This window comes from Ambystoma mexicanum, chromosome 3p (genome assembly GCF_040938575.1).
Source record: "Ambystoma mexicanum isolate Mex_15411 chromosome 3p, UKY_AmexF1_1, whole genome shotgun sequence".
NCBI lineage: Eukaryota > Metazoa > Chordata > Amphibia > Caudata > Ambystomatidae > Ambystoma > Ambystoma mexicanum.
Window position 1 is genome coordinate 159,670,571 of NC_090925.1, and position 26,974 is coordinate 159,697,544.

General features: G+C 45.9%; 1 protein-coding gene across 2 annotated transcripts in view; it reads left to right on the top strand.

The window, feature by feature from the left end:
- LOC138580191 (alpha-2-macroglobulin-like) overlaps positions 1 to 26,974 on the top strand; it is a 574,708-nt gene that overhangs the window by 514,566 nt on the left and 33,168 nt on the right. For both annotated transcript variants that reach the window (XM_069650528.1, XM_069650529.1), the window contains exon 22: positions 3,494 to 3,547. In XM_069650528.1, the coding sequence (XP_069506629.1) occupies positions 3,494 to 3,547 (54 nt within the window). The remainder of the gene's footprint in view (positions 1 to 3,493; positions 3,548 to 26,974) is intronic.

A 26,974-nucleotide genomic window follows, 5' to 3' on the forward strand; every position in this document is an offset into this window, starting at 1 on the left:
ACGCACTTCCGTTCCCAACTACACTATTCTACATCCACCCTACCACTTTATCCCAACAGCCCTTCCCTACCTCACCCTACTTTCACCTTATCCCACTCTACCTACACCCCACCCTACTCTATCTCACCTTACCCCATCCACTTTACACCACATAACCCCTCTTTCTCCCACCCACAAAACCCCACTACTCTATCATACCCCATTACTCTATGCAACAGCCCTTCCCCACCCGCTGCTGTAGCCCACCTCACTATTCTAACCCCACCCTACTACTCTATCACACCAAACTACCTCGCCTAAACACACACAACACCCCCCATCCACTATACCCTCACCCCACCCACACCCCTCTATCCAATCACCCCCTACCCACTCTAAACCCACTACTGTATCCCAGTATATGCAAGTACTCTACCCTGGCACTCTACTCATCTGACTATTCTACTCACACGTCATCCCACTCTATCCCATTGTATCCCACTCTTCCGCATCTCACCCCTCTCTACCCCCACACCCTCTACCCTAATACTCTTCCATAAATCATATGCTACCCCACCTCACTACTCTACACCCAAGCCAACCAACTACCACCTCTACCAAAACTACTATGCCACCAACTCTTCCACACCTCTCCCCACCCTTTCCCACCCACTCTTCCCAGCCCTACTACACTACCCCACTCCTCTGACCACACAATCCCACAATCCACTTTACCCAATCATACTCTCTCCTCTACCACAACCACTCTGCTCCCATCCTAACTCTCCACTCACCCCACTATGCTACCTTACCCCACAACTCTTCCACACTCTACCCACTCTCAATACTCCAGCCCACCTAATATTTCTCTCACCACACACCATTCTATCTCCACCTCATCCCTTTCTGCCCCATCCACACTCCTCTATTCAATGTAACCTCGTCCACTCTACCCCACCTCAACATATTATGCCCCCACCCATTCTACACCCACTACTCAACCCGGCAACTCTAATCTACCATGCTCTACCCCATACCATTACTCCGCCCCTCCCAGTACAACCCCACCTCACATAATCAACTGCCTACCTCACCCCATTCTTTCCCACACTATGCTACTCACTCTAATCCACTATTGCACCATATCCAACTACACTACACTACCGTACTTCCCTGTCAGTCTACATCACTTCTATACCCCACCCCACTAACCTACAAAAACCCACCACGTTGATCTTCCCCCAGCTTTTCTATCCTCACCCTACTTCTTTAACCAACCACACCACTGTACTCCTACAAAACATCCTCATCTACCCCATACTTTACACACTCTATCCCCACCTATCCCCACCCTCCCCACCTCATTACATCCTATCCCACCATTCCGCAAACACTCTGCCCCACCTCAGCTCACACTACCCTGCTCATTCTTCTGCCAATACTCTACCCTACCTCACTATTGGATCCACCACTCTTCTCTATCTCATTACCCTACCCCAGTTCTCTAACCTCTCTACCCCACCCACTCTAAACCCCCCTACCCTATGCAACCCTCCTCTCACACCCCACTCTATTTTTCCACTCTTCCTCCACCATCCCCACTCTACCATCACCCACTCTACTTAGCCACCACACACACAATTCGACTCTACCTCTCCTCCACTCTAACCCCATCCACTCTACATATTTCTAAGCCCACCTACCCTACCCACCCCACCCTACTCCCTCTATACCCAGCTTTACCCCAGCACCACCCACTCTACTCCACCCTAATCTACCCTCATTCCTACTCCACTCTACAACCACCTACAAAACCTCACCCCAATCTACCCCTATGACCCCACTTCATTCCACTCTACTATCACCCATTATACCCACTCCTTTGCCCCACTACCCTACCCCTGCCCAACTACTTGCCCCATATCTTTATCCCATCCTGCTACTCTGCCACAGCTTCCCACCCCACATCTCTACCTCGCCACTCTTCTCCTTCACTCTACTCCACCACACTACCCAGCCCACTTATTGACACCACTTCTCTACCCCACCCCTCTACCCAGTAGCGTACCCCACATCATTACCTCCACTACCCCACATACCCTACCCCACTATCCTCCTACTGTACTACTTGCCCCAGCTCCTCTACCCAACTCAATTCTACACCACCCCCTCTGCTACCTCGTCCCATCCTACCCCATTCTGCTAACTTCACTCTATTCCATCCAGTCTAGCCCTACCCCTTCCTCTATCCCTACCCCCACCCAATTCTACTACTACCCCCACATCACCCCCATGGTCTAGCTCATGACCCAGCCTACATCCGCCTACTCTATGCCCACTAAACTATACCTCAGTCTATTCCACCCCAGTCTTCACCACTCACCCATCTACCCCACCAACTCCATCCTCACCTCACCCTACTGTATGCGTGCCAATAATCTACAACACCCCACTCAAACCCTCACCCGCACACCTCATCACACTTTACTATGACCCAATCTTCTCCACTGCACCCCACTCCACCCCATTCTACCCCATCTGCCCACTATTCCGCCCCATTCTACTTCTGCACCAACCCTCCCTACCTCTCTCCCCACTATTCCCCTCCCCACCCAACTTCTCCATTCACTGTCCCCACCCAACCCTTCCTAATCTCCCCTTTTCCCACTCAACCCCACTTCCTCAGACCTCACTACCCCAAACCACCGTCTGCACCTCCACACTCTTCAACCCCACCAACACAATCTAATGCCACCCACCCCAACTCATCCCACCCCACTCAAACCCCACCGATCACACTTCCAATGTCACCCTTGCCCACGGTATGCCACCTTACCAGACCTACCAATGCCCTCCCTCTCTACATCATCCCTGCCTACCTGCACCCACACATTTTAGCTCACTACTGCCTACCCCACAACTCCCGTAATCACTCCTACCTTCCTACACTCACCCGAGCTCACCCATGCCTACCCTGCACACCCATGCCCAGTGCCTTCCACGTTACCTCTAGAATCACTCTGCTTACTATGTCCTTACTCTTAACATTAGTAGCATACATAATAAAAACATTTCCGTACACTGCAGTGGAGAGAAGTATTTCTGCTATGTCTATTATTAATGTTGTGTGTCTGCATACACTAACTTGCAGACATGTTTGGAATGACTTGGTAAACAAGGCCTACGGATTTACTGCATTCTAACCTATGAATATAAAATGCAACCAAAAACGCTATATGGTAAAACTATTGGTTTTGCCAATTGTTGTTTTTGTTATGCCATGGGCACTCTGCTTTTTCGTGGTATTTGTCGTTGATCATTAGACAAAATGTTGCAATGTGAGTCAGTGTATGCGAGGTGAGAATGATAATGAACGTTCTTAGGGTCTGCTTGCAAATTGTAGAGGATGAGGGTGCCTGGGGAATTCTTGGGGGGCCCACTGTAATTCCAAAGTACTGGAATTTCCTCGGCATATTTCTGGCTCTGTCTTGATGTGTTTCTGTTGTATTTACAGATGCTTCTGCAATGAAGGAGTACACCGCTGCTTGCAGCCAGCCACAGAGTACAGGTAATCAAACGCCTGGCATCTAAGCATGAAACGCAGCCACCACCACACCCCTTGCCATTTAGCCCATAGGGTGGTTAAGCGATTTTAAGAAGAACACATGTTGTAGAGCTTGTAAGTACTGTTGGGGACATGCAGGAAATCTGAAATACATTTGTCTTCTGAAACTGTGCAGACTGCCAGAGCCAGACTGATGCCTAGTGGCCAGAGCCTGGCACAGATTGCCATCTGGGAGAGACGTTGCAGTCTACCCAGCTCTTACCAGTCTTACAACGCTTGCTGTGGGAGAGAACAGACAGATGGTGCCCCCCTTTCCTAGTGACACCTTCTGGGTAGAATATGCTATTGACAGAAGTAAAGGGTGGGGTTTCATTTGACCTTGAGGGTGGGAGGAGTCCAGTATAATTATTCAGTCATGACATGCAGCAGATGACACTGGATCAGTAGTGAAGCCTGATCAAATGGATGGTGTTCCCATTTGTTGGTGTCAAGTGTGTGGGGGGACAGTAGTGTGGTGTGGTATAGTATTGAGATGGTGGGGTGGGTACAGAGGGTGGGGAGATGGAGGAAAGCAATGGGGTAGGGTAGAGAAGTTGGGTGGTGTAGTGTAGTGGGTGGGGTAAAGAAGTGGTGTTGTGGGGTAAAGGATTGGGGAAGAGTGGTGGAGTAGAGAAGTAGGGTTGGCTAGAGTAGTGGGGTACAATGGGTGGAGTAAAGTGGTGAGAGGTGGGGTATGGTGGTGGGTTAGAATGTGATAGTGGTGTGAGGTGTGGTAGAGTGCAGTGGTGGTAGAGTAGTGGATTGGTGTAGAGAAGTGGGGTATAATAGTGGAGTGTGGTAGAGTGAGTGGAGTGGGATAGACTGTTGTGAAGTGGGATTAGAAAGGGTCGGATACAGTAGTGAGATGAGATAAAGTGGGTCAGTATAGAGTAGCGATGTGGGTTAGAATGGTGTGTAAAGTTTTAGGCTGGAATAATGAATAGTGTATATGAGCAGTGAGTGATGTAGAGTGTGTAGTGTAGAAACGGTAGGTTAGTGAAGGAAAGTGGTGGTGTTTGATAGAGTACTGGGTTTGAATGCATTAGTGGGGTGGGGTAGACTGGGTGGGTTAGGCTGAGAGATTGCAGTGAGGTGGGGAAATAGTGGTGTGATTTGGGGAAGGGTGGGGATAGGGTAGTGGGGTAGAGGTTTTTCATAGAGTGGTATGTTGTGTAGTAGGGTGAAGTTGAGTATTGGTTACAGAGTGGGCGGGGGTAGAACAGGTGGGGTGGATTGAGTGGGTGACAGTGAGATAGAGTGCAGTGAGGTGGAGGTGGGATAGAGCAGTTTGAGTTGGGGATATATAGAGTGGGGTGGATGAGAAGGGTGCAGTAGAGTAGTGGGGTAGAGTTGTGATGAAGAGTAGTGTGGAGGGTTGCGTAGTGGTGGAGTGGGGTGAGCTGGGAGTAGATGGCATGAGAATAGAGTGGGTGTAGTAGAGTAGTGCAGTATTGGGGTAGTGCAAAGTGGGTGGAAGATTGGCTAGGGATAAAAGGGGAGTTGGGTGCAGTAGAGTAGTCGATTAGGATAGTGGGGAATAGTAGCATGTTGCATTAGAGAACTGTGGTAGAGTAGTGGGTGAGTAATAGTTGTGGGGTAGACTAGTAATGTGGGGTGTGCTCAGTACAGGTAAAAAGGGGTGAGGTGGGGCTAAAATGGGTTGGTTAGGGTGAGAGTGAGGAGAAGTTTGGATAGAGTGGGTTGAAGTGAGCGGGGAAGAATAGTGGGGTAGGGTAGAATATTGGGATGTTGTTAAGTAGTAGAGTGGTGAACTCTTATGGTCCTTAAATTAGGTAACATGTCGTGCAATGGATGGAATGCAGAATAGCTCAGACACCAAATAATAAGATTGACTCAGGAAGTTGTCAAAAAGTCTTCATCAGACAGTTTTATTAGCAATTATCTAAAACAGGGAGTTACAACGGACATCAACGGATGTCTCACAGCATTCTCAAAGCATTTAATAAAAAACAACACTTTTATAGCAAAACTTTGTCATACGTGATGTCATACTACGTGGCAAACTAATAAAACCTACAAGAGATTGTGGTTGGTTCAAGGGGAATATCTCAGTATACTTTCTATATAGGGGCAGATTGTGATTGGGTTTCTACTGTCAGGTGGACAATTTATGCACGCCCCTAGTGCAAGTCATCTTCAGCAGCTATAAGATACATGACATATGTTTGGCTTTCAAACTATAAGGCCCTTCATTATACGGCCTTCTACAATTGGTTGGCTCGATTGTATCCTTCTGGAACATTCGATTCTCTAGCGGCATGTAACCTGGTACGCCAGGTGCGAGTGGTTGGACTTCTCCAGATCTCCCCACCCAATTAGTCCCATATCTCTCATTGCTCATGCCTTCTGCCATGAAATTGTCTTTGAACTCGGCCTTGCAATTGCTTCTCGCTCCTGAGAATATAAGCGAGTGTGAGCATTCGCTATCTTCAGTCTGGTGCACCATAGTCTTGACTGGAGACCGTGAATCAGCCCATATTCTAGCATTTAATTGTCTTCAATGAAGAAACTTGGCATCCATGGTGTTCCTTCTTTGCAACCTAACAAGAGATATGTCTGTTTCTCACATTCACTGTTCTTCACAGGTTGATAACCAATTCTTGGCTGCTTCCAGCCTTTGACACCAAGCCAGACAGCCTTTTTGGTCGTGCTTCAAATTCTAGCGTATTCTTTGTTGCAACACATGCACAGCCACCAATCATTCTTTCTCCATGGAGTCGAGCTTACTAAAATTGTGACCTTGAATGTCCAGAACTCCATATACAATGGCGGCAGTGCCTACAGTCTATTCACTACGCATAGTCCGCCTTATGATTACTTTGTCTACTTGTATCATCTGTACAATTGTAAAACTACTTGTGTTTTTCTGCAGTGTTCTTCATATGTGCAACCTTCATTCCGCATATGAAAGCTTACTTGATTCTTTATGTCAACATCTGTTTCCATACAGTCTGTACTTCTTCTTCTTCGATTATTTTTCTCAGTGCATCAAACTTATTTCTTGTGACATCACCAGTCTCTTTCCTTCTTATTTTCATATTCCTTCGGGAATTGCATCCCTCAGATCATCATCTCTTCGAGTGTACATCATATAGGGTCTTCTTAACAGATAACTCATTTCAAAGACCTCTCTCGGAATAGTCGGTAGTTACCGGTATCAGACTTGGCATGAACTCTGGGTTCCAGTACACAGGTAGCAGAGGGGCGGCACTTCCTGTAGAGGTATTTGGCTCCACCTCTACACTCCCCCCTCGTTGATTCATCAACCACAACTTTCCTGATCTCCACACGTAGACATCCTCTCTTCAATAAGTGCTTCCTTGGGGTCCAGATCTTTACTACTCCTTTCAGGGATCCTGCTGATTTCACATGTTCATCAATAATCCAAGTCATGTAGCTGCACTGGTAATTTGGATTGCAATAGATCCATCGTCCCACGTACTTTTTTGCGATTTCTTGAGTGGAGGAACTTTGTCCCCTCTGGTGCTACGATACTGGCCTTTACTTATTCTCTGATTTCTTCATCTGTCAACTCCTTGGGTCTGCCCTCTGATTCGACATACATTGATCACGATCTTCATTCCTACTGCCTACTTTGTTGCTATTATTATCCTTATCATGCAGAATTCAAACCTGATCAGCACCAAGATTGCTCCAGGAAACTTGGATACTTGCCATCCAGTGTGGAATCAATGAGAAGATGGGTGCAAACCAACTGTCATCTGTAATATCTCCATTTTATTATGCAAGTTCGTCAGCAACGTTATGACCTCTGTCAAGGTCCCACTCTCGTCATCATGAGAAGGTGTGAATGTGCAACATGATGGCCCAATTGTGGCGCAAACTCATCCTTCCATCGCAGTGATCATGTATAGAACATATCTGTTCTGGAGAGTCTTCAGTCTTATGGCTCTCAAATCTTCTCTGATAGCATCGAATCCCTTTATGTTAGTATTGATTGTTTGCAGAAGCTCCCATGTGGTAATTTGCAACTGTTTAGCATTAGCCATTGTCTGGCTGCCCCGCATAAAGATAACCGTGAAGATTGAAGCAGTATTGCTGAACAATCTGTGCTCATATGGAATTACATCAAAGGCTTTGATTGATTTAGCTGAAAAGTAGTTCTCTCTCCTTGTCTGATTGATAAACCCGGGTGATTTCCTCTTCCATAGGTGGGCGTCTGCTTTTGGGAATTCACCAATGTTCAAAAAACTTTGAGGAATCACTAACGCTGGAAAATGAATAATCACCAAGGAACATGTTCCTCTCCTATCCTTAGGTAGCTTTGTATTTGTATATGTATTTGTTTAATATTTATATATCGCACCTAACCCTGAGGTAACTGGGCGCTGGAAAGGCTTAACATGTTACAGAAGTACATACATAGGTAATCACAGTTGGGACTACCAAGGTTACAGCTAGGTCTGGTACAATAAATAAGAAATTAGGTAAGGGCATGACAAGTATAACATACGATCATAGATAAGGAGGGCGTGAGTATGGGAGCCAGTTAGGCGCGTCTAGGTAGTAATACCTGATGAGCCTCAGATGTTGGACTTCTCTGAGAGCCAGCTTTTTACTCTTGTTCTGAACATCTAGAAGTAAGGTTGCATTCTGATGGTGCGGGGTAGAGAGTTCCAGAGTTTGGCAGCTTGAACTGGGAAGCTAGCACCACCTGCGGTTTTAAAGTTAAACCTTGGGACTGTGAGGAGCTGGGAATGAGTGGATCTAGTAGGATGGCCTGGTTGGTATTTGGAGAACTTGTCGGCCAAGTAACTGGGAGCGGAGTTAGACAGGCATCTGTGAGTGATTGCCAGAGCGCAGAGAGATATTCTGTCGCGCACAGACAACCAGTTTGATTCCTGTCTCAGGCTCGAGATATGGCTGGATGTACGAATGATTAATGCAGACCTGAATTATTCTGTAGGATTTTAGGAATAACGTGTTACAGTAGTCTATTATAGAGAGCGCGAAAGCTCTTGCTAACCTCATATAACTGTTAGGGGAAAGGTAAGATTTACACGCGTTAAATCAGTTTGTTGGTGTAGGCTGTAGATGATGTAATAGAGCTGACTTGCCAGACTCCGAGTGTTTTTATTTCCTTTGCGACTTTAATTTGGTTACCGTCTATATTAAAGGAAGTGTATAGTGGGTCGAGCTTGGATAAGCAGGCCTGGGTATCGAAAATCAAGAGCTCAGTTTTTTCATCGTTGAGACAGAGGCTGTGGGCCACCACCCATGCCTGGATTTTGAGATAGATATCATTGATTAGCTTAGAGTCGTCTTCATAGCACCTTGAAAGCATGATGAGAACCTGCGTGTCATCATCTGCGTAGTTTGTGTAGATGACACCCAGGTTGTCGAGACTTTTGAAGAGGGCTTCGTGAAAATGTTGTATAGCGTTGGTGAAACGCACAAGCCTTGGGGCACCCCACAGTGGATGGGGATCGGGTCTGCTGAAGCTGAGGCTGAGAAGACTCTAGTGGTGCGGTTGGTCAGGAAAGATTTAATCCTATTGGATGTGTTGGTGGAGAATGCTGCTGTTGTGGTCAGGTGTTCAGTAAGGATCTGGTGATAAACCAGATCAAAAGCAGCTGAGAGGTCTAATAGGAGTAGGATAGCTAGTTTGCCTTTGTCTTTGGCCTCATCCATCTCTTTTTTCAGATCCAGAAGGGCAATCTCAGCCCCATGTCTGGGCCGAAAGCCAGATTGGCGCAGGCCAATTAGGTTATTATCTTCTAGGTGTTTCTGGATTTGCAGAAATGCAACTCTATTCAGAATCTTTAGAAGGAAGGGGACAGTTGTTATAGGTCTGAGGTTGATTGGTATATTAGGGTCTAGAGAAGGTTTTTTTAGGAAGGGCATGACCCAAGCCTCCTTGAGGTTGTTGGGGACCTGGCTGGTGTTGAAGGAAGTATTTATTTATGTGGCGATAAATGGGGAGAGTTCTTTGGCTGCTTCCTTGATAATGGGTGCTGGGCAGATGTTTCCTTGGCATCGTGAGGGTTTTAAGCCTCTAATGATGTCTCAACCTCTTTGGCTGTGACTGAGGAAAATGCAAATGGTGGGCATTTTTGGGCTTGCTGATTGAGTGAGTGCTTAGGAGGAGTGTTAGTCAAGAGACTGTTTTTTTTGCTTCAATTTCCATTTGGAGGGAGGCAATTTTGTTGGATAGGGCTTTTTGTATTCTAGCACACCAGGCTGCATCCTTTTTGCAGACCTCTGAGGGAGGGACTGGGGACTCCAACTCTCTTAAAATGTTAAATAGCTCCTTAGACTTTGATTGAGCATTGAGAATTCTGTTATTGTAGGTTTCTTTTTTGGTGGCGAGGATGGAAGCTTTGTACATGGCAGAGGCTGTGTTAAATAGAGCTTTATTGACAGGGGTAGGCGAATTACGCCAGTTGGATTCTGCCAATCTTTTTTTGTTTCTCAAGATTTTGAGTTCTTGGGTGAACCAGTTGTTGAGGTGAGCAATTGGTTTAGCCTTTTTTAGTTTGAGTGGTCTAATCTTTGTTCGAAACAGTCTCGAAGGTGTTGTTGTAGCGGTCAACTAGATTACTGGTATCTGGATTCTTATAAGTGGAACTGTCCATGATGTTGTTGATCAGTGGGCGTAGGTTGGGTAAAGTTATGTTCTGGGCATTCCTAGATAGAGTTGGGGGGGTGGGCAAAGCTAGGGGGTAGTGGTGTGATTCCCTGGATATCGAAGGCTATATAGTGGTTGTCTGTCCAGGCAATGGGTATATTCTGGATTATTTTAATGGAGCAGTTGAGATCAGATAGCCAATCAAGGGTCCGACCCTTAACATGTGTCGGCACTGTGATGCGATGTTTGAAGCCGAGTTGGGAGATAGTATTTTCGAGGGAGAGGGCATTGGGATCATTATCGTCCTAGAACCCAAGGTTCATAACTCCAAGTAGTATGATTTGGGAGCCTGGTTTTACATTGGCTGTTAGGAGGCCTGTAATGTCTTCCTCAAAGGAGGAGATGGGGCCTGGGGCACGGTAGACGAGATGCAGTAGTATGGTTTTGGTGGCAGTTAGCAGGAATTTAACTGATAGGAGTTCAGCTGAAGATACACTTGCCAGGGTGGTGTCTCTAAGGCCTAGGTTAGTTTTGGCAATGACGGCTAGTCCTCCTCCTCTTCCTGTGTTTCTGTCAGATCTAGTGATAGTGTAGCCTTCTGGCAAGGCTAAGGAAAGTGCAGGGTCTGCTGCCTGGTGGAGCCAAGTCTCTGTAACAGCCAGGAAGTCGAGGCTGTTTTTAGAGAAGATGTCTGCAATATTCAGAGCATGGGCAACTAGTGAGCATGCATTGATTAATGCGCCTTTGAGAGCTGGTAATATTGCAGTGGTAGGGCAAAGTGGTTTTGTAGCAGCAGTATGACAAGGTGTCTTAAACTGGTTGTGCAGTGATAGGTTGGGTTTCACTATGGGGTCAGTTAGGGGAGAGGTGGGCGTGGGTTTGGATGGCATTTGGGAAGGCCAGATGCTGGGCGTTGAGTGGGAGGGGAGTCGAGAGCCTAGTCTCTTGTTTCTGTTGTTTGTAGGACAGGGTATTAATGGAGTAGGGGCTGTGGTGAACCTTTGTATCCGCTCTGCTGGGCTTAGTTGCTTGGTATAGGTATCATTGTGGTAGGTGCTGACTACCGGTGTGTAGTTTTTTAAGGTCTGGATCGGGGGAGGAAAGGGGTAGGTGAGATGGCTTGGACTAAGGGGAGAATAGTAGCCATAGTGAGAGTGACTATGTGAAAGGCGGCCATGGAGTAGGGTGAATGGGGAAGGCCTACGTAGGGTCATTAGGGTGCTCTGGTATATGGTGCGAGTCAGAATACACAATAGCGTAATGCAGACAGTAGGAATAGTAACTGTGAATATTAGCTAGCAAGATGAATAGTAGCTAGCACAATGCAAATCACAATAGTACGGAGTCAGACTGCACAATAGCGTAATGCAGACAGCAGGGATAGCAACAGTACATATTAGCTAGCATGATGCAAATCACAATAGCACAGCGAGCATGACATCCGAGTACAGTGGTATAGGACTAGTACAGATCGCAATAGTACAGTTGAGCATAGCAGTTGGATTAGTGCAGTAATGTAGGACTAATGCAAAACATAGGGGTATGGTGGACCTGGCACATGGGCTAGTACAGTAGTATATGCCTAATGCACAACACAGCAATATGATGAGCCTGGTAGGTGGGCTAGTACAGTGATGTAGGCCTAGTGCAGGTCACAGCCGTGCAGTGAGCATAGCAGGTGTGCATCATATGCATGTGGACATACAGCCTTAGCTGGTAAGGTCATACATGGCATAGTGCAGATCAGTGCAGGGCAGTAAGGTGCACCGTAATAAGAGCAGAGCTCGTCTGACAAAATAGAGGAGATCCTGATGTGGATCACAGTAATGCAGTATATGCCAAAGAGATTACGCATAGGTATGCGCAGATATAGTGTGTGTTTGGCAATATACATGCATGCAGACATTGTGTGAACAAAGGTTCGGATGGGAAGTCAGATGGAAGCGGAGCGTGCTTACCCTAGTATCTGTAACTACCAATCGATAGTACGGGCAGTCCATATGGTGAAGGTGTCCTTGGAGGGGATCCGCCGAGTGAGCAGGGTTTGTTGCAGCGAATGTGTTGGTTGTTGGGCAAATTAACGCGACCTGCGGCCATGACGGCCCCGACAGGCACCGACAGGCCAGAGCCTTTTAAGGAGGGCCTTTGAAGCGGAGGGCCGGCTATCGCCTGAGTTCCTCCGGAGACAAGAAATGGAATCACGCAGCCAATCGGATTGGCAATGGCTTCTCGGGACATCGCTGGGCAACGGGGAGGACGCGCACTATTCGGTGGCGGCCATCTTATTTCTTCTACACGTGTAAACACACGGCAGAGAGGTGCACATAGGAGCAGGAGATGGGCAGTCAAGGCGAACGTTGCTGTAAATACTCCGCTCTGGGACATCGACTGATGCGTGGTAAGAGGCATGTGCTGAGATGTCCCGGCGCTCCGCCTTTTCAGCAGTGCTTCTCCCGAAGTCACTGCCTCGGAGGGGGACAGGGCTCCTGCCCGACATCTCAGGTACGATGATCTGTCATGTAAGCTCTGGGTCCACAGACCCACTATCGATCCATCAAGACAGCCGTTCCTGCTCCCATTTTGGAGACATCCAGTATGGTCTTGCAGCCTACATTAGCTCTGATGTGCTTCTTCCTGAACTGGATGTAATCCAAACAGCCCTTTAAGATACGTAGCATTACACTTGAGATGGATGGGGATGCAGATTCATACTCATGCATCAATTATTAAGAAAAATCAATAGTTTGTCAAAGTGAGTCAGTTTTATTAACACGTTTATAAAACGGGGGGGTACAACGAATGAATATGTGTCATCACTGACGTGTGACTTGCGCATGTACCAACATCATCCTACATGGCAAACTCAAAAACCTAACAGAAGGTGGGATTAGTTCTTTGAAGGTAACTCAACATAGGTACTATATCTGTATGGAGTAACGGAAAGAGGGGATTGGATAAATCAACATCAGGTGGGGCAACTAAGCCCTCCCTTAAAAATTGCCACTTTGAATATCACTAAAAGTATGACGTCCCATTGGCTCTACACACTATAGGTCCCCCAACTAAGTGGTCCACTACAATTGGTTTGGCTTCAACCCCATTCGTACTTTTTCCACCTACATCTGCAGCAAGCAGAAGGAACAGTCAGGAGCGGGTGAGCTCATCTCTGCACCAGCTTCCCACCAATTATTCATCCATCAATCATCACCTCAATGGTCATGTGTCAATTAGTGCTTTGAAGATTGGCCTTGACTTGTACTGTGCCATGAGAATTTTTAGGGACTATGGGTACTGCTGGCCTTATGTGTAGGTGTGAAGATCTCACCCTTTCAACCGGTCTCCATCACGTGACTGGACACCACAGAATCAAGTCTTCTCCAGCATTGGATCTTTCATAGATTCAGATGCTTGAATATTCCCAGTCGTCAGACTTGGAATCCTCGGTGATAAAAAAAAATGATTTAACATTTTTTAATATACATACATTGCTACATAGAAATGCATGTGCATAGTCCATTATGGCCTATGAGCCATTCCATTGTGTAGTCCCTCCACCTCACTTTGGTCCTTTATGACCCCAACCAATGAGGTGGCAGGGCTTAAGCTTCGCCCCAGTCAGCCATCTTCAGATTTTTCACCAAAGTCTAACTGACACAGGGAATCCTCAAGCTCTGAGCTTTTTCGATTTTTCTTCTATTCTACAGTAGTTTATATTTTTAAATATACTCTACCACATTCCCCTTGTTAAGGGCTTTCTCCACTGATTTTTGGGCTTCAAAAAACTTTAATTTGAACCAGAATTCGTCGAGTGAATCTTCTCCTCAGATGGCTGAACTTCAGGCTACCAAGAAGCCTTCCCTGTTCAGGGATTGCACAAAGTGCAGGAGGAAGGTGGTTTACATGAAGGACCCCCATGATCACTGCATATACTGCCTATATCCTCATGACATCCAGAAATGTCACATTTGCAAGTCTTTTTCGACTAAGACCCTACAAGACAGACATTAAAGACTTCTTCTGCATTTGGAAGCCAGGGGACTTTCTTCTGATGAGGAATCTGCTAGGACAGCCCCTGTTCACTCCAGCAAATCACTGAGAGGCAAACTTCTAAAAGAAGGGCCTCTTCAGCGGAAAGTAGTTCCTCTCCCACTCCCAGGAGCAAGAGGAAACTTGAAATTATACCTTTCCTACCTCCCCTGGACTCTACAAGCCATAAAATGAAGCATTCTGTGGCAAAAACTACCCCCGAAGGTAAGGAGGAGTTTGCAAAAAACCAGGGGTGGAGGGGGACAGTCGTCCACTGAGAAGCCGTTTACGAGCAGCAGTAAATATAGAGGCCCGTCATTCACCAAGCCGTCGACAAAACCCTCATCGACAACCACCATGCGACAAAGCACTTCATCCACGACTAAGTCCTTGTCGGCGAGTTTGTCATCCACAAAGCAATCGTCGACGAAGGAAGCTCATCACTCGTCCACGAAGCACTTGTCCACGAAGCACTCGTCGACGGATAAGGACAAGCTACCGTCTACAAAATCTTCGTCCACGGAACCGCCGTTGACGTGGCCGACATCGACGAAGGAATCTTCGACCACGGCTCCGTCGACAGCACCGCAAGCTTCTTTACCGACAGAAGAAATAGGGTCCAAAGGCCATCCAATGAAGACAGTCTTCCTGAGTCTGTGGAAGCACCGCCTCAGTTTGTAGAAGCTCTTGAACCAGTGGGAACACAATTATCTCCCTTAGGAGAAATGCCAGAGCTCCCTGACGTCATCCTACAGGAGGAGCTTTCAGACTCTGAGTTTGTTGAAGAACAGCATTGTCTTACAGCTAAGGAACACAGCCCTCCTTGGCAACCTACTACAGAGGTGCCAGTTGATCCTTATGATCCTGTACTCATGTTATCAATGCAAAGGATCATTGAGGAGTTCAACAGACGTCAAAATGAAAAGAACAGGTCAGCTGTACTGAGGGAGCCAAACTTCCCACAGAGGGATTCCTCACCTCGGCAAAGCACGCCAAGTCATTCGCCTCCCAGGAGTAGGCCACAGAAAAGAGTATGTTTGCCTGAACCACCGCGCAGGTCTAGGAGCAGGACACTCAGTGCTTCACCGACAAGGGTCCCTTCTCCAGCATCGTCGCATAGACCACAATCTCCAACTACAGATCCAACGACGGTACCATCCTCTGTTTCGGTCTCAGACTGGCAGGAAGATCCTTTCAGGTAATTTTCTGACCCGGAAGAAGGCGAGATTACTCAAGAGCCTGATACTAGCGAATGGGACGATTATATTGTTGAGAAGCCCAGAAAGAAAGAGTCTCCAGGTGACTCTTCACCGCCAGATGATCTAATAATCTTTCACACTATTATCGGCAAAGCCGCAGACTTGTTCCAGTTGCAGGTCACATCGGAGGAAAAGAAGTCGGTGCTTTATGAGCCCAGGGACAAATGTTTGAGAACTGTTACTACCATTCCTCTCCTCGACACCATTTGGGAGTCCGGATCCAGGATATTGGCCACGCCCTTATCCACTCCGGCTCTAGTTTCCAGGCCTGAGAAAATATACAAGGCTCCTGAGTCGGCACCTCTTTGTCTACAAGGTCATACCAAACTGGACTTGGTCATTACAGTGGCAGCTGGAAACAAGTTGGCCAATCCAGCATCCAACAACACCTTGGTCAGCCCCACCGGACAAGGACGGTCGTAAACTAGAGGCAATGGGCAGGAAAGTGTCCGCATCAGTATCGCTTACCATTAGAGCGGGCAATGCGCTGGCCATGACGGCAAGATTTGACCGCAAACTTTGGCTCTGCTTGTCCAAGCTGGCCAAACAGCTACCTGTAGAGCTCCAGGAAGAAGCCAGGTCGATTATCGCTTATGAAGAAGCAACTTCGGATCACATGATTGACGCAGCAGTTGATGTTGCGGAGTCAGGTTTCAGGCAGATGGCCCACGGCACAGTGCTGAGAAGACAGGCCTGGATGAAGGCTACCAATTTCAGGCCCGAGGTCCAAGCTCAAATATTGGACATGCCCTTCGATGGTCAAGAACTCTTTGGGAAAAAGATCAATGACCACCTCAAAGGAATCAAGACGGACACAGCCCGTGCCATCAGGTCTTTAAAAGATAGAGACAAGGATCCCCGGTCTTTTTGTGCTTTTCGAGGTTCATCCTCAAAGTACAGAGGTTTTAACCGTTCCTCCTATGGTCAGAAGTCGCAAGGTAACTCATACCAGGACACCAAGTACCAGTCTTCCAACAAGTATGCCCAGAGAGGGAGGTGGGGCTCTGCTCAAGGGAAGTCACAGAACAAACCAAACTGACAGTCTAGCTCCTCCCCCTCAACGTCACACCCCAGTCGGGGAAGGGTGAGCCAGTTCTTTCTACACTGGCAGTCGATAACATCGGACAAATGGGTGTTACAAGTGGTCCGTGAAGGACACACCTTAGAATTTCTAGACCAGCCCCCTTCCCTGCCCCTGACTCCGCGCAGGGTGCATATGTTAAAATAAGTCATGTCCGAAACCCAAAAACTGCTGCAGAAAGCAGCAATAGAGCCAGTACCTTACTCTCTAAGGGGAACAGGTTTCTACTTCCGTTTCTTCCTCATCAAAAAGAATGGTCAACGGAGACCCATCTTGGATCTGAGAGCGCTCAACAAATATATCAAACGCATCAAATTCAAGATGATAACTTTGCAAGGAGTGCTCCCTTGGCTAAACATGCATGATTTTTTGCCACTCTAGACCTGGAAGACGCATACTTCCACATACCGATCCAGCCAGAACACAGACAGTTCCTCTGGTTCACTGTAGGCGATCTTCATTTTCAATTTCGAGTACTCCCGTTCGGTCTGAAATCAGCACCGAGAGTGTTTCCAAAATGCCTGGCACCAGTAGCTGCAAAACACAGGAGGACAGGAACAGAAATCTTTCAATATTTGGACGACTGGTTGATAAGAGCAAGTTCTGCCGCAAGCGCACGCTTGGCAGTTTCAAAAACGACAAATCTTCTAAAAGGGTTAGGTTTCTCCATAAACAACGCTAAGTCCTGCCCAGTTCCCAGCAAGACAGTCCTGTTCCTGGGAGCCAAACTTAATACCAACATTCCCACGGTTAGACCGTCGGCAGAAAGAGCAGCAGAATTCTCCGCTTGACCTCGTAGTTCATAGTGAGGGAGACAACATCGGTGCGCTCTTACGAATCCCTCCTGGGCATGATGTCCTCATGTATATTCCTCATACCAAATTGCAGGCTTCGCATGAGGCCTGTCCAGGAGGCACTGGCCCACCAATGGAAACAATCTCTGGGCTCTTGGGAGGACATCGTCCAGATTCCAACGACGCTGCACAAGGCTCTTCGATGGTGAAATGCTCCGCAGAACCTATTACAAGCGATGCCGTTTCAGGCACCAACGTCGACCCTTCTCTTGAGGACGGACGTATCTCTTTCGGGCTGGGGTGCTCATCTTGCGGACCTACAAACCAAGGGCTCTTGGTCAGCCCAGGAGTCCCAAATCCACATCAATGTGTTGGAACTTAGGGCCATACGGTGGGCGCTGAAAGCTTTCCTTCCTGTAGTAGCGGGGCAGGTACTCACTGTCCAGACAGACAATACTACCTCCATGCACTACACAAACAAGCAAGGAGGCACGAGGTCAGAGATCTTATCTCAAGAAGCTCAACTTTTATGGGCATGGGCCTTGCATCACGGAGTCCAAATCAAGGCGGAACATCTCCAGGGAGTGGACAATGTCCTAGCGGACAAACTGAGCAGGGACTACATGTCTGCCCACGAGTGGGAACTGGACGAAAAGGAAGCTCAACTGATCTTTCACATCTCGATCTCTTTGCCAACAGGGCCAACAAGAAATGCAGAATTTTCGCCTCCAGGTACCCAGAGCGTCAGTCAGTAGGAGACGGTTTCTCAATGGATTGGACAGGGAAATTCCTATATGCCTTCTCCCCCTTTCCCCTATTTCCAGGATACTAGGCAGACTGAAAGAGCAGGAGTGTTCAATGATCCTAATTGCACCGGCCTGGGCACGGCAGGTCTGGTACTCGACCCTACAGCACCTGTCCCGATAGCCACTGATTTGCCTCAAAGCGCATCAGTATCTATTGACGCAACAGAACCGCAAGGTCCTCCACCACGACCCAGCGAGCCTGTCTCTCAAGGCTTGGTTCCTGAGCAGCATAATCTTATGAATCTTAATCTGCCTGCAGAATGCTGGGATATAATCAGGACCTCAAGGGCCCCTTCTACACGCATCACCTACACTAGGAAATTGACTCGTTTTTCCAAGCGCTGTGAGACGTATGCTATTGATACTCTCACCGCTTCGGTTGAGCAAGTACTTCCTTACTTGTTGCATTTAGCCAAAGCAGGGCTTTCACTGTCTTTGATCAAGGTCCACCTATCAGCCATTGCGGCATGACGACCCCAGAGATGCAGTCCTTACTCTCCCTTCCAGCTGTCAAGGTCTTCTTTAAAGGACTTTTGCATAATTATCCTCCTACGCCCACGCCGGTTCCAATCTAGAGCTTGAACACTGTGCTAACAGCCCACATGGAGCCACCTTACGAGCCCATCCACAGGTGCCACGTAAAATTCTTGTCATGGAAAACGTCTTTCTTAATAGCCATTACTTCGGCCAGGAGGATCAGTGAGTTACAAGCCTTATCTTCTGAACCTCCCTTCACCTTGTTCCATAAGGACCATGTTATTTTAAGACCACACCCTAAGTTCCTTCCGAAGGTATCATCGGAAATGACGCTCAAAGAATGCATTGTCCTGCCAACTTTCTTCCAGAATCATTCTTTGGAAGCAGAAAGAACATTGTATTCTCTGGACATAGCAAGAGTGTTAAAGTTTTGTTTGCAAAGAACTAAGAAGTTCTGTTCTTCAAATAGACTGTTCATCGCTTTCTCTGGTGACACTAAGGGCCAACATATTTCCAAACAAGATCTGGCGCGCTGGGTTTCTTCTTGCATCACCCACAGCCATCTAACGAAAGGCAACCCCCTTTCCAAACCACCCTCAGCGCACTCTACCAGAGGGAGAGCGGCATCAACAGCGTTCCATGCAGGGGTGGCCTTGAAGGACATATGCAGAGTCGCCACATGGAGCACTCTGCACACATTCGCTAAACACTACTGCCTGGTTGAAGATACCAACAAAGAAACTGCAGCTGGACAGGCAGTGCTCTGCCACTTCCTTGCATAAGGGACCAGCCTCCCTTTCCCACCTTTCCCTAAGTATGTAACCGTTGTGTTGCTGCATGGTAAAGGTTTGCTCAGAGATATGTTTTCTGTATTTATGCATATATGTATATGATCGTGGCATGTTTTAAACTGCTTGGTATTCTATTCAAGCATCTGAATCTATGAAAGATCCAATGCTGGAGAAGTCTTAGTTACTTACCTGTAACTGTATTTCTTCAGCATTGGTATCTTTCATAGATTCACATGCGCCCACCCGCCTCCCCTGAGTGGCTGCTCCTACGCTCAGCTTCCATCATACTCTAATTCCTACGGTTCAAAATCTGAAGATGGCTGACTGAGGCAGAGCTTAAGCCCTGCCACCTCATTGGTTGGGGTCATAAAGGACGACAAAAGCGAGGTGGAGGGATTACACAATGGAATGGCTCATATACCATAATGGACTATGTACATGCATTTCTATGTAGCAATGTATGTATATTGAAACATTTTTAATAATTATTTTTATCACCGAGGATTCCCAGTCTGACTACGGGGAATATTCAAGCATGTGAATCTATGAAAGATACCAATGCTGGAAAAATACAGTTACAGGTAAGTAACTAAGACTTTTCGTGCATTTAATTTTAATTCTACCAGTCCTCTGACGTCTTTGTTTATCTTGACCTTTCTAAACAGTATCCTCTGTTCTTTTCTCCTTAATTGTATCCAATGTCAGCCCATTCCAGCCTGATAAGACCTTGGTTTTCTTGGCACGGCCAACCTTAGCTGAGCTTCATTCTGTATAATTCAATTTCTTTCTTGCTGCGACACACTCGAATTGAGGCCTTCTGACTCTGTACAATACTGCTTATACTGCGTAGGGGAAACATTCATTCATTCATAAAGTGCTTTTTTAGGTATATATGTATATATTGGCACTTGCCGCATTATTTATTTAAAGCATGTAGCTAGCTTCATGAATGCTTTTGCCGGTTGCGGTTACTTGCTGCATCTGTACATGTTTCAACTAACTAAATATCTTCATCATGTTTGTGGCATAAGCTTCTTCATCTTGATCCCAAGATGTCACTTATCCTTTGTACCTTCTTAGTATTTCGTCACTCTATCTTCATTCTCTGGTCTCTATATCTCTTATAAGGGCGTCAGTTCGGTTTCTTATGACATCACCATTCATTTTCATTCGTCATCTTCTTTTCTTCTTCGGGTATCTTATTCAAATGGCCATCATATTGTCTCGAATGTAGGTATGGTTTGCTTAATGGGTATCTTACTGTCAGGATTCTCTTAGGAACTGGTATCTTGATAGGTGCTGATATTCTGATAGGTACTGGACAGAGCCCATGCTCTGCTCTCTGCTAACTGTTCCTCATACGTCACATACTTTGGTATGAAATCAATAGGCATTGGAAGAGGGGTAACTAGAATGGGGGTACTTGGGTCCTCCTCTACACTCCCCCCTCTAGGTGATTCATCGACCACTCTCACATCATCCTTTGTACCCAGACATCCTGGTCTGAAGAAATGCTTCTTAGGGATCCATATCTGTATGACTCCCTTCAGGCATCCTGCTGTTTTCACATGTTCGTGTTTATTCCACGTCATAAATTGTCATTGTCCACTCGGACTGCAATAGATCCATCTTCCCACATATCTTCTAAGGTCCTTTGGATACAGGAACTTTGTTCCCTCTGGTGCATGAATGCTGGCCTTCACAAAGTCCCTTATTTCTTCATCAGTCAGGTATTTCGGCTTCCATCCTGGCTCAACATCGATCATGATCTTCATCCCTATGGCTTTCCTTGCTGTTGTCTTGTATTGTGAGATCATTATCTTAATCACACAGAATCCAAACAGTATCATCACTAACAGGGCTCCAAGAAATTTGAAAGCATCTCCCATCCACCGTGGAACTCATGAGAAAAGTGCTCGAAACCAACTATCATCCCCAATGTCTTCACCTTCAACTATCATCTGGCTTTGAAGCTTTGTCAGCATGTCTATGACCTCTGTCAAGGTTCCATTCTCGTCATCATGAGAAGGTATGAACATGCAACATGATTCTCCAATTTTTGCACAAACACCTCCCTCCATAGCTGTGATCATATCTACGACATATCTGTTCTGGAGTGTCATCAGTCTTATGGCTCTCAATTCTTCTCTTATTGCCTTGAATCCTTTTATGGTTGTGTTAGTGGTCTGCAGCAACTCCCATCTGGTTATCTGCAACCATTTAGTGTTTTCTCCAACCTGAAATCTTGGCATGAAGATTAAGGTGAACACTGAAGAAGCTTCCTCAAAAGCTTGTATTGATTTTGCAGAGAAGTAATTTTTGCTCTTCATCCTCTCCACAAACTCCAAGAATCTCTTCCTCATTAGATGTGCATCTGCTTTCAGGAAATTGTCAATATTCAGATCATTTTTTGGAATCACCAATGCTGGAACATGAACATTCGCCAGTGTGCATATTCCTCCCCAATATTTAAGTAGTCTTATGTATGCTTTGGATCCAAAAGCCCAATAGTGGTCCATGGTCACTGCAGTGCCGTGTATCATTCCTGGAACATCAACAATGTGGCTATAATTCCATCTCTCTCCCCTATAGAAACTGGAAGTTCTTTTGCAAAAGGAACACGACTTGTAGCTCCTGTAAAGCCCTGAGTATTCATGGCATCGCCGGACATAGAGAACTTGCCCTCAAGTATACACGAGCGTGTTGCGCCCGTGTCCACTAAGAACGAAAAATCCTTGCCGCCTATAGTGACATCTACTCTTGTCTCCTCATGAGGGTTTGGTGTCACTGATACAATGGAACACATCAGGTCTCCCAGTGAGCTGTCCTATTCCATGTATAACTTTGTTCCATTATTTGTAAACTGATTTCCTCCATAAACAGTGACGTTCCCTGCTCTGGGATTCGATACTTGCCCTGTACTCATGGTTTGCTGAAGCTGCATGGGAGACTATTGCGATTGCCCTTGCGGAGGATTACCTGCTATTTGCTGTGGCTGCAAGTTTTCCAGCACTCTCAGCGCCTGCTGCTGCACAATTTGACTAACTGCGCAAATCCGTCTCCACCCTGCTGTGTGTATGCAGGTGGATTTATCATCCCCCCTCTTAAAAATTGGTCATTCAGTACCATCCCTTAACTTCTGCAAATATGCGCTAGATGCCCTGTCATTCCACATGTCCAGCATACGGGCGGTGGTCTTCCCATCTGTCCATTTTGCATACACTTGTGTATAGGCGCGTTACAAATACCATATCATATCATACCCTGATTACCACCTTGCATATTCTGCAACCCACCTTCATTGTTCTGAAAGCTTCCCTGATTATTCTGCCAGTTCCCTTGATTACCTTTCATGGATCCCTTTTGTGCCAATCTGGAATTTATGCAACCCTCTAGTCTTTGGGGGAGGCCCTCTATAAAAGCCACGCCCAAAGAACAAGACTTGCTTCGTGTGATTTCTGTAGCAGTGAGCACGCGCTTACCTGGTTCCACTCTCTGGAGCTTCTCCCAGTCAACCACTGCATCGGGTTTTCTGACTTCTCTTTCCAAATACTCAAGATCTCATGCTCTCTGCCTTTCGTTTGCGTTCTATATATTCATCCAAATCTCTATGCTTTCTTGCTTCCTCTCTTACTCTGTATTCTTCTCTTTTATTCGTATCCCTCAGTTCATTTGCCCTTCGTATTTCCTAATCTCTTTGTCTTTTTATTCTCCTCTCCTGTATCTTTTGCTCTTCTTCTATTCTTTACTGTTCTAACCTTTCACGATCATCAGCTGTTCTTTGCTTATTGTCGTGTTTCCTTTGCTCTTCCGCTCTTTCCTGTTTCTTGGCTCGTTCATCCTGATATAATTGCTCTTGTTTCTGCCTATATTTTCTTCTTGCCGCTTCATCCCTTATTCGTCTTTCTCTTTCCTTATCCCTTTTATCTTGTTTGTCTCGTTCTCCCCTTTGTCTCATGTCCTCAATGCCTTTACCATCGAGTTTCAATAGGATCTGACCTCCCATCCATTCGTTCTGTGAGAGTGCCATCTCATCAATTCTATCCTCATCTCCTTTCGATCTCTTTACTTCTCTTCCTGTACCTAGAGATGTACTTGCTTGATCACTTCTTTCCTTTTCGCGTCTCTCTTTGTCCCTCGGTACTTTGGAGGTGATATTTCTTTCAATATGTTTCTCTGGACCTTCGTTACTACTTTGCGTAAGTGACTCATGCATCGGGTTGCTATATCCCGTTGCTGCTTGAAGTTCCCTCAACGGGTACAATCCTTCGTCTTTAGTAGCTTTGTCTCTTGTTTCAGACAGGGAAGATGGCGCAGAAGGCTCTTCACCCCCCTCTTTGCATATATTTAGTATCCAATCTAAAGGAGGCTCCTCCTCCTTCTCCGCCTAGTACATTTTCCAAAGTTCTAGGCTAGCAAGGCGCTTTTCTAACTTCTTTCCTGTATACGATGCATGCAAATATGTCGTCATATACTGCAGGACCGTCTTAGATAGCGATCCGCCCTGTGGTCACGGTATAAACATTTTATCCGCGGTCCCACTGTTTGAGCTTAGGTGCATGTTTCGGCAGCTGCTTGCAAATGTACACTAACGGAGCAACATCTTCCATTCTTAATTCGTCTGCCTTTTTTCTACACAATACTAATTTATTCTCTAATCACAGTTTGTTAAATCATGTCTCATAAAAATAACACAATATGAGCGAGCACCAACCATCGCAAGCTCCAGTCCCGTTCTTTCAACAATTTTATACTTTAATCTTGCTAAAAAACAACCATCAAAATATATCATGCAGCAATCGCTTTCCTTATTCGCACAGTTTCACACTTTTTCATCACATAAAACTTTCTTCAACTATGACGTCATTGCACCATACAACCACATAAAAAGAACAGACTTACTTGGCCGGCCACATTAATCCTCACCCGGTCTGTTCTCTCAGACCCTTCTTGCCCCTAAAACATGGACCTTAAGACTATCTCTTCCTGCATCGTCATTAATCGATTCCGTCTCCTACGTCACTCTCCTTATGGGACTTTAGATGAAAAGCTTCTTCTAGCGTTCTTTAAAACCTAGGAACTGGGCATATACTTTTATCGCGGCCACACTCACGACTCACGATACTCTTTATATTGCTCGCAATTGTTGCAGTAAGATTTTCCCTAGTTACATGATATGATATGGCATGCACAGGGTAGTGCATCTATACAAGCGCTACCTTCAATAATGCTACTGGCATCACCGGCTTTCCAGTGCAGTCATGTCGCCACAAGGCACTTCAGTGGTGGATAAAGAACACCCTCTTTGTTTCCATAATTCGTGCTCTTCCAGCGGTGCACTTCCTTGAATTCCGATCAATTGGGTTCTGGGCAAATGATTAAATCTTTCATTCACTATCATAACTGTCTTTTCTTTAACATCTGAAGTATCAAAACATGAAATATCTGATGAATCAAACTCGCCATTTGCTGTAAATCTTATTACAGCTGCACCAGAATGCCTCTCTCCACTATTTTGGTTAATTTTCAAAGAACCATCAATAAAGAAGTATTTTGCCTCCTGCCAATGCGTTCCCCTTAACACACGGTATGTCATCATAGAACTCTTCATAATTCACACAGTCATGCACATGCTCGACTTCAGCTATTTGCTCAGCTCAAATGGGGCAGGATTCACTATTTTACATCTAACAATTTTTATCGAATGGTTTGAGATTATTACTTCATAGGCATAATCTCTCTGGGATGTCAAAGTGCCTTTGGGCTTCTCCAAAATGGCAAACAAAGCATGTTCTACAAAAAGAGTCATAGAGCAGCCCATTACAATACTTGCAGATATCTCAATTGCGAATGTAGCGGCTGCCAATGATTGTTCGCAAGGAAAGTGTCCTTTCATAACTGTGTCTAGAATCTGGCTATAATGTGTCAGGTGTTCATACCGTAGTGTAGTTTGTTGTGTGAGCACTGCATTCATAACTGTTCCATTTGTGTGTGAAAACAAGAATTCCTCTGCATAATTGGGAATTCCCAAAACAGGAGCGGTACAAATGGCTTTCTTCAATTCTTCAAATCCCTCCTCCATTTCCTCAGTCCATTCTATTTTAATCTTGTCTACCTGTGCTTTCTTCAAAGCCTGCAAAAGGGGTTTTGTGTATGAACTATAGGCAAACACCCAGGCTCGTACATAATTACATAGCCCCAGAAACTTCTGCAACTGTTTTACCGTGTGCAGTTTTACAGTTTTCAAAATCACTCCAGCCCTTTCAGGTGTCACTTTCTTTTCTTCATGTGAGATCAACTGGCCTATTTACAACACTTCCTCTTGATAATACTGTAACTTCTCTTTGTCTAACTTGTATCCTTTGTCTGCTAGAATGTTCATCAATTGAATCGAATCTTGTCTGCACTCATCTTCTGTTGTACTACACATTAAGATATCAGCTACATATTGTATCATTGCGCCTTTTAAATCAATATTTTTTAGGTCCATCTGAAGGACCATATTAAAGATTGATGGAGACTCACAGTACCCTTGAGGAAACCAAGTATGTTTCAGACGGGTCTGGTGGAACGTAAAGGAAGTAAAGTCTTGTTACTTCACTATGCAACAGGATTGAGAAAAAGGTGTTTTTCAAATCGATCAGCATGAAATATTGTGCTTCTACCGGGATACTACAAAGTATCATAGCTGGGTTTGGAACTAAATGAAACTGCGTCTACAATCTGCTTAATCGGTCTCATATCTTGTATGAATCTCCATGACCCTCCCTTTGATTTTCTAATAGGATACACCGCGGTATTGCACAATGTTTCTGATGGTACCAGAATCCCTTGTTCCATCCGTGCTGAGATGGTCTTAAAAATACCCTCAGGACCTTGGGTACTGTTTTGTTTGAGGCACAATTTCTCCTGGTTTCAGCTTTATCTTGACCTCCCCTACTCCCTTCAATAGGCCTACATCATACCGCCTGTGGTACATAAAGTTACTTGGTACTTACTCCAATTCTTCATCAAAAAATGCTGGGTGTTGTCACATTATTACCATACGTTGTGGGATTTCCCTTTTCTCTATTCTGGACCAACATGTAATGCTCATAAAGAACACTACTTCATCATCTGTTGGATCATCTCTAAACATATCATCAGTGACATCAGTGTCATGGGTACTAGGTTAGGTGGCATTATCCAGTCGATTTCATACCCAGTTCATGATAACTGGAAGAGAAATCGGTCAGGAGCATTGTGGGAAAGAGCATGGAGGGCTAAGTCAGGGTTAATATCCATGTCTCCCATAGGAACCTCCTACGCCCATAGGATAACATGAGACTTCCTGTTCCATTAACATGGATCCCTTTTGTGCCAATCTGGAATTTATGCAACCCTCTAGTCTTTGGGGGAGGCCCTCTATAAAAGCCACGCCCAAAGAACAAGACTTGCTTCGTGTGATTTCTGTAGCAGTGAGCACGCGCTTACCTGGTTCCACTCTCTGGAGCTTCTCCCACGGCTTTCTGCAGGTCCGATTCCCGGCAGGACAGCATCTCTGCTTC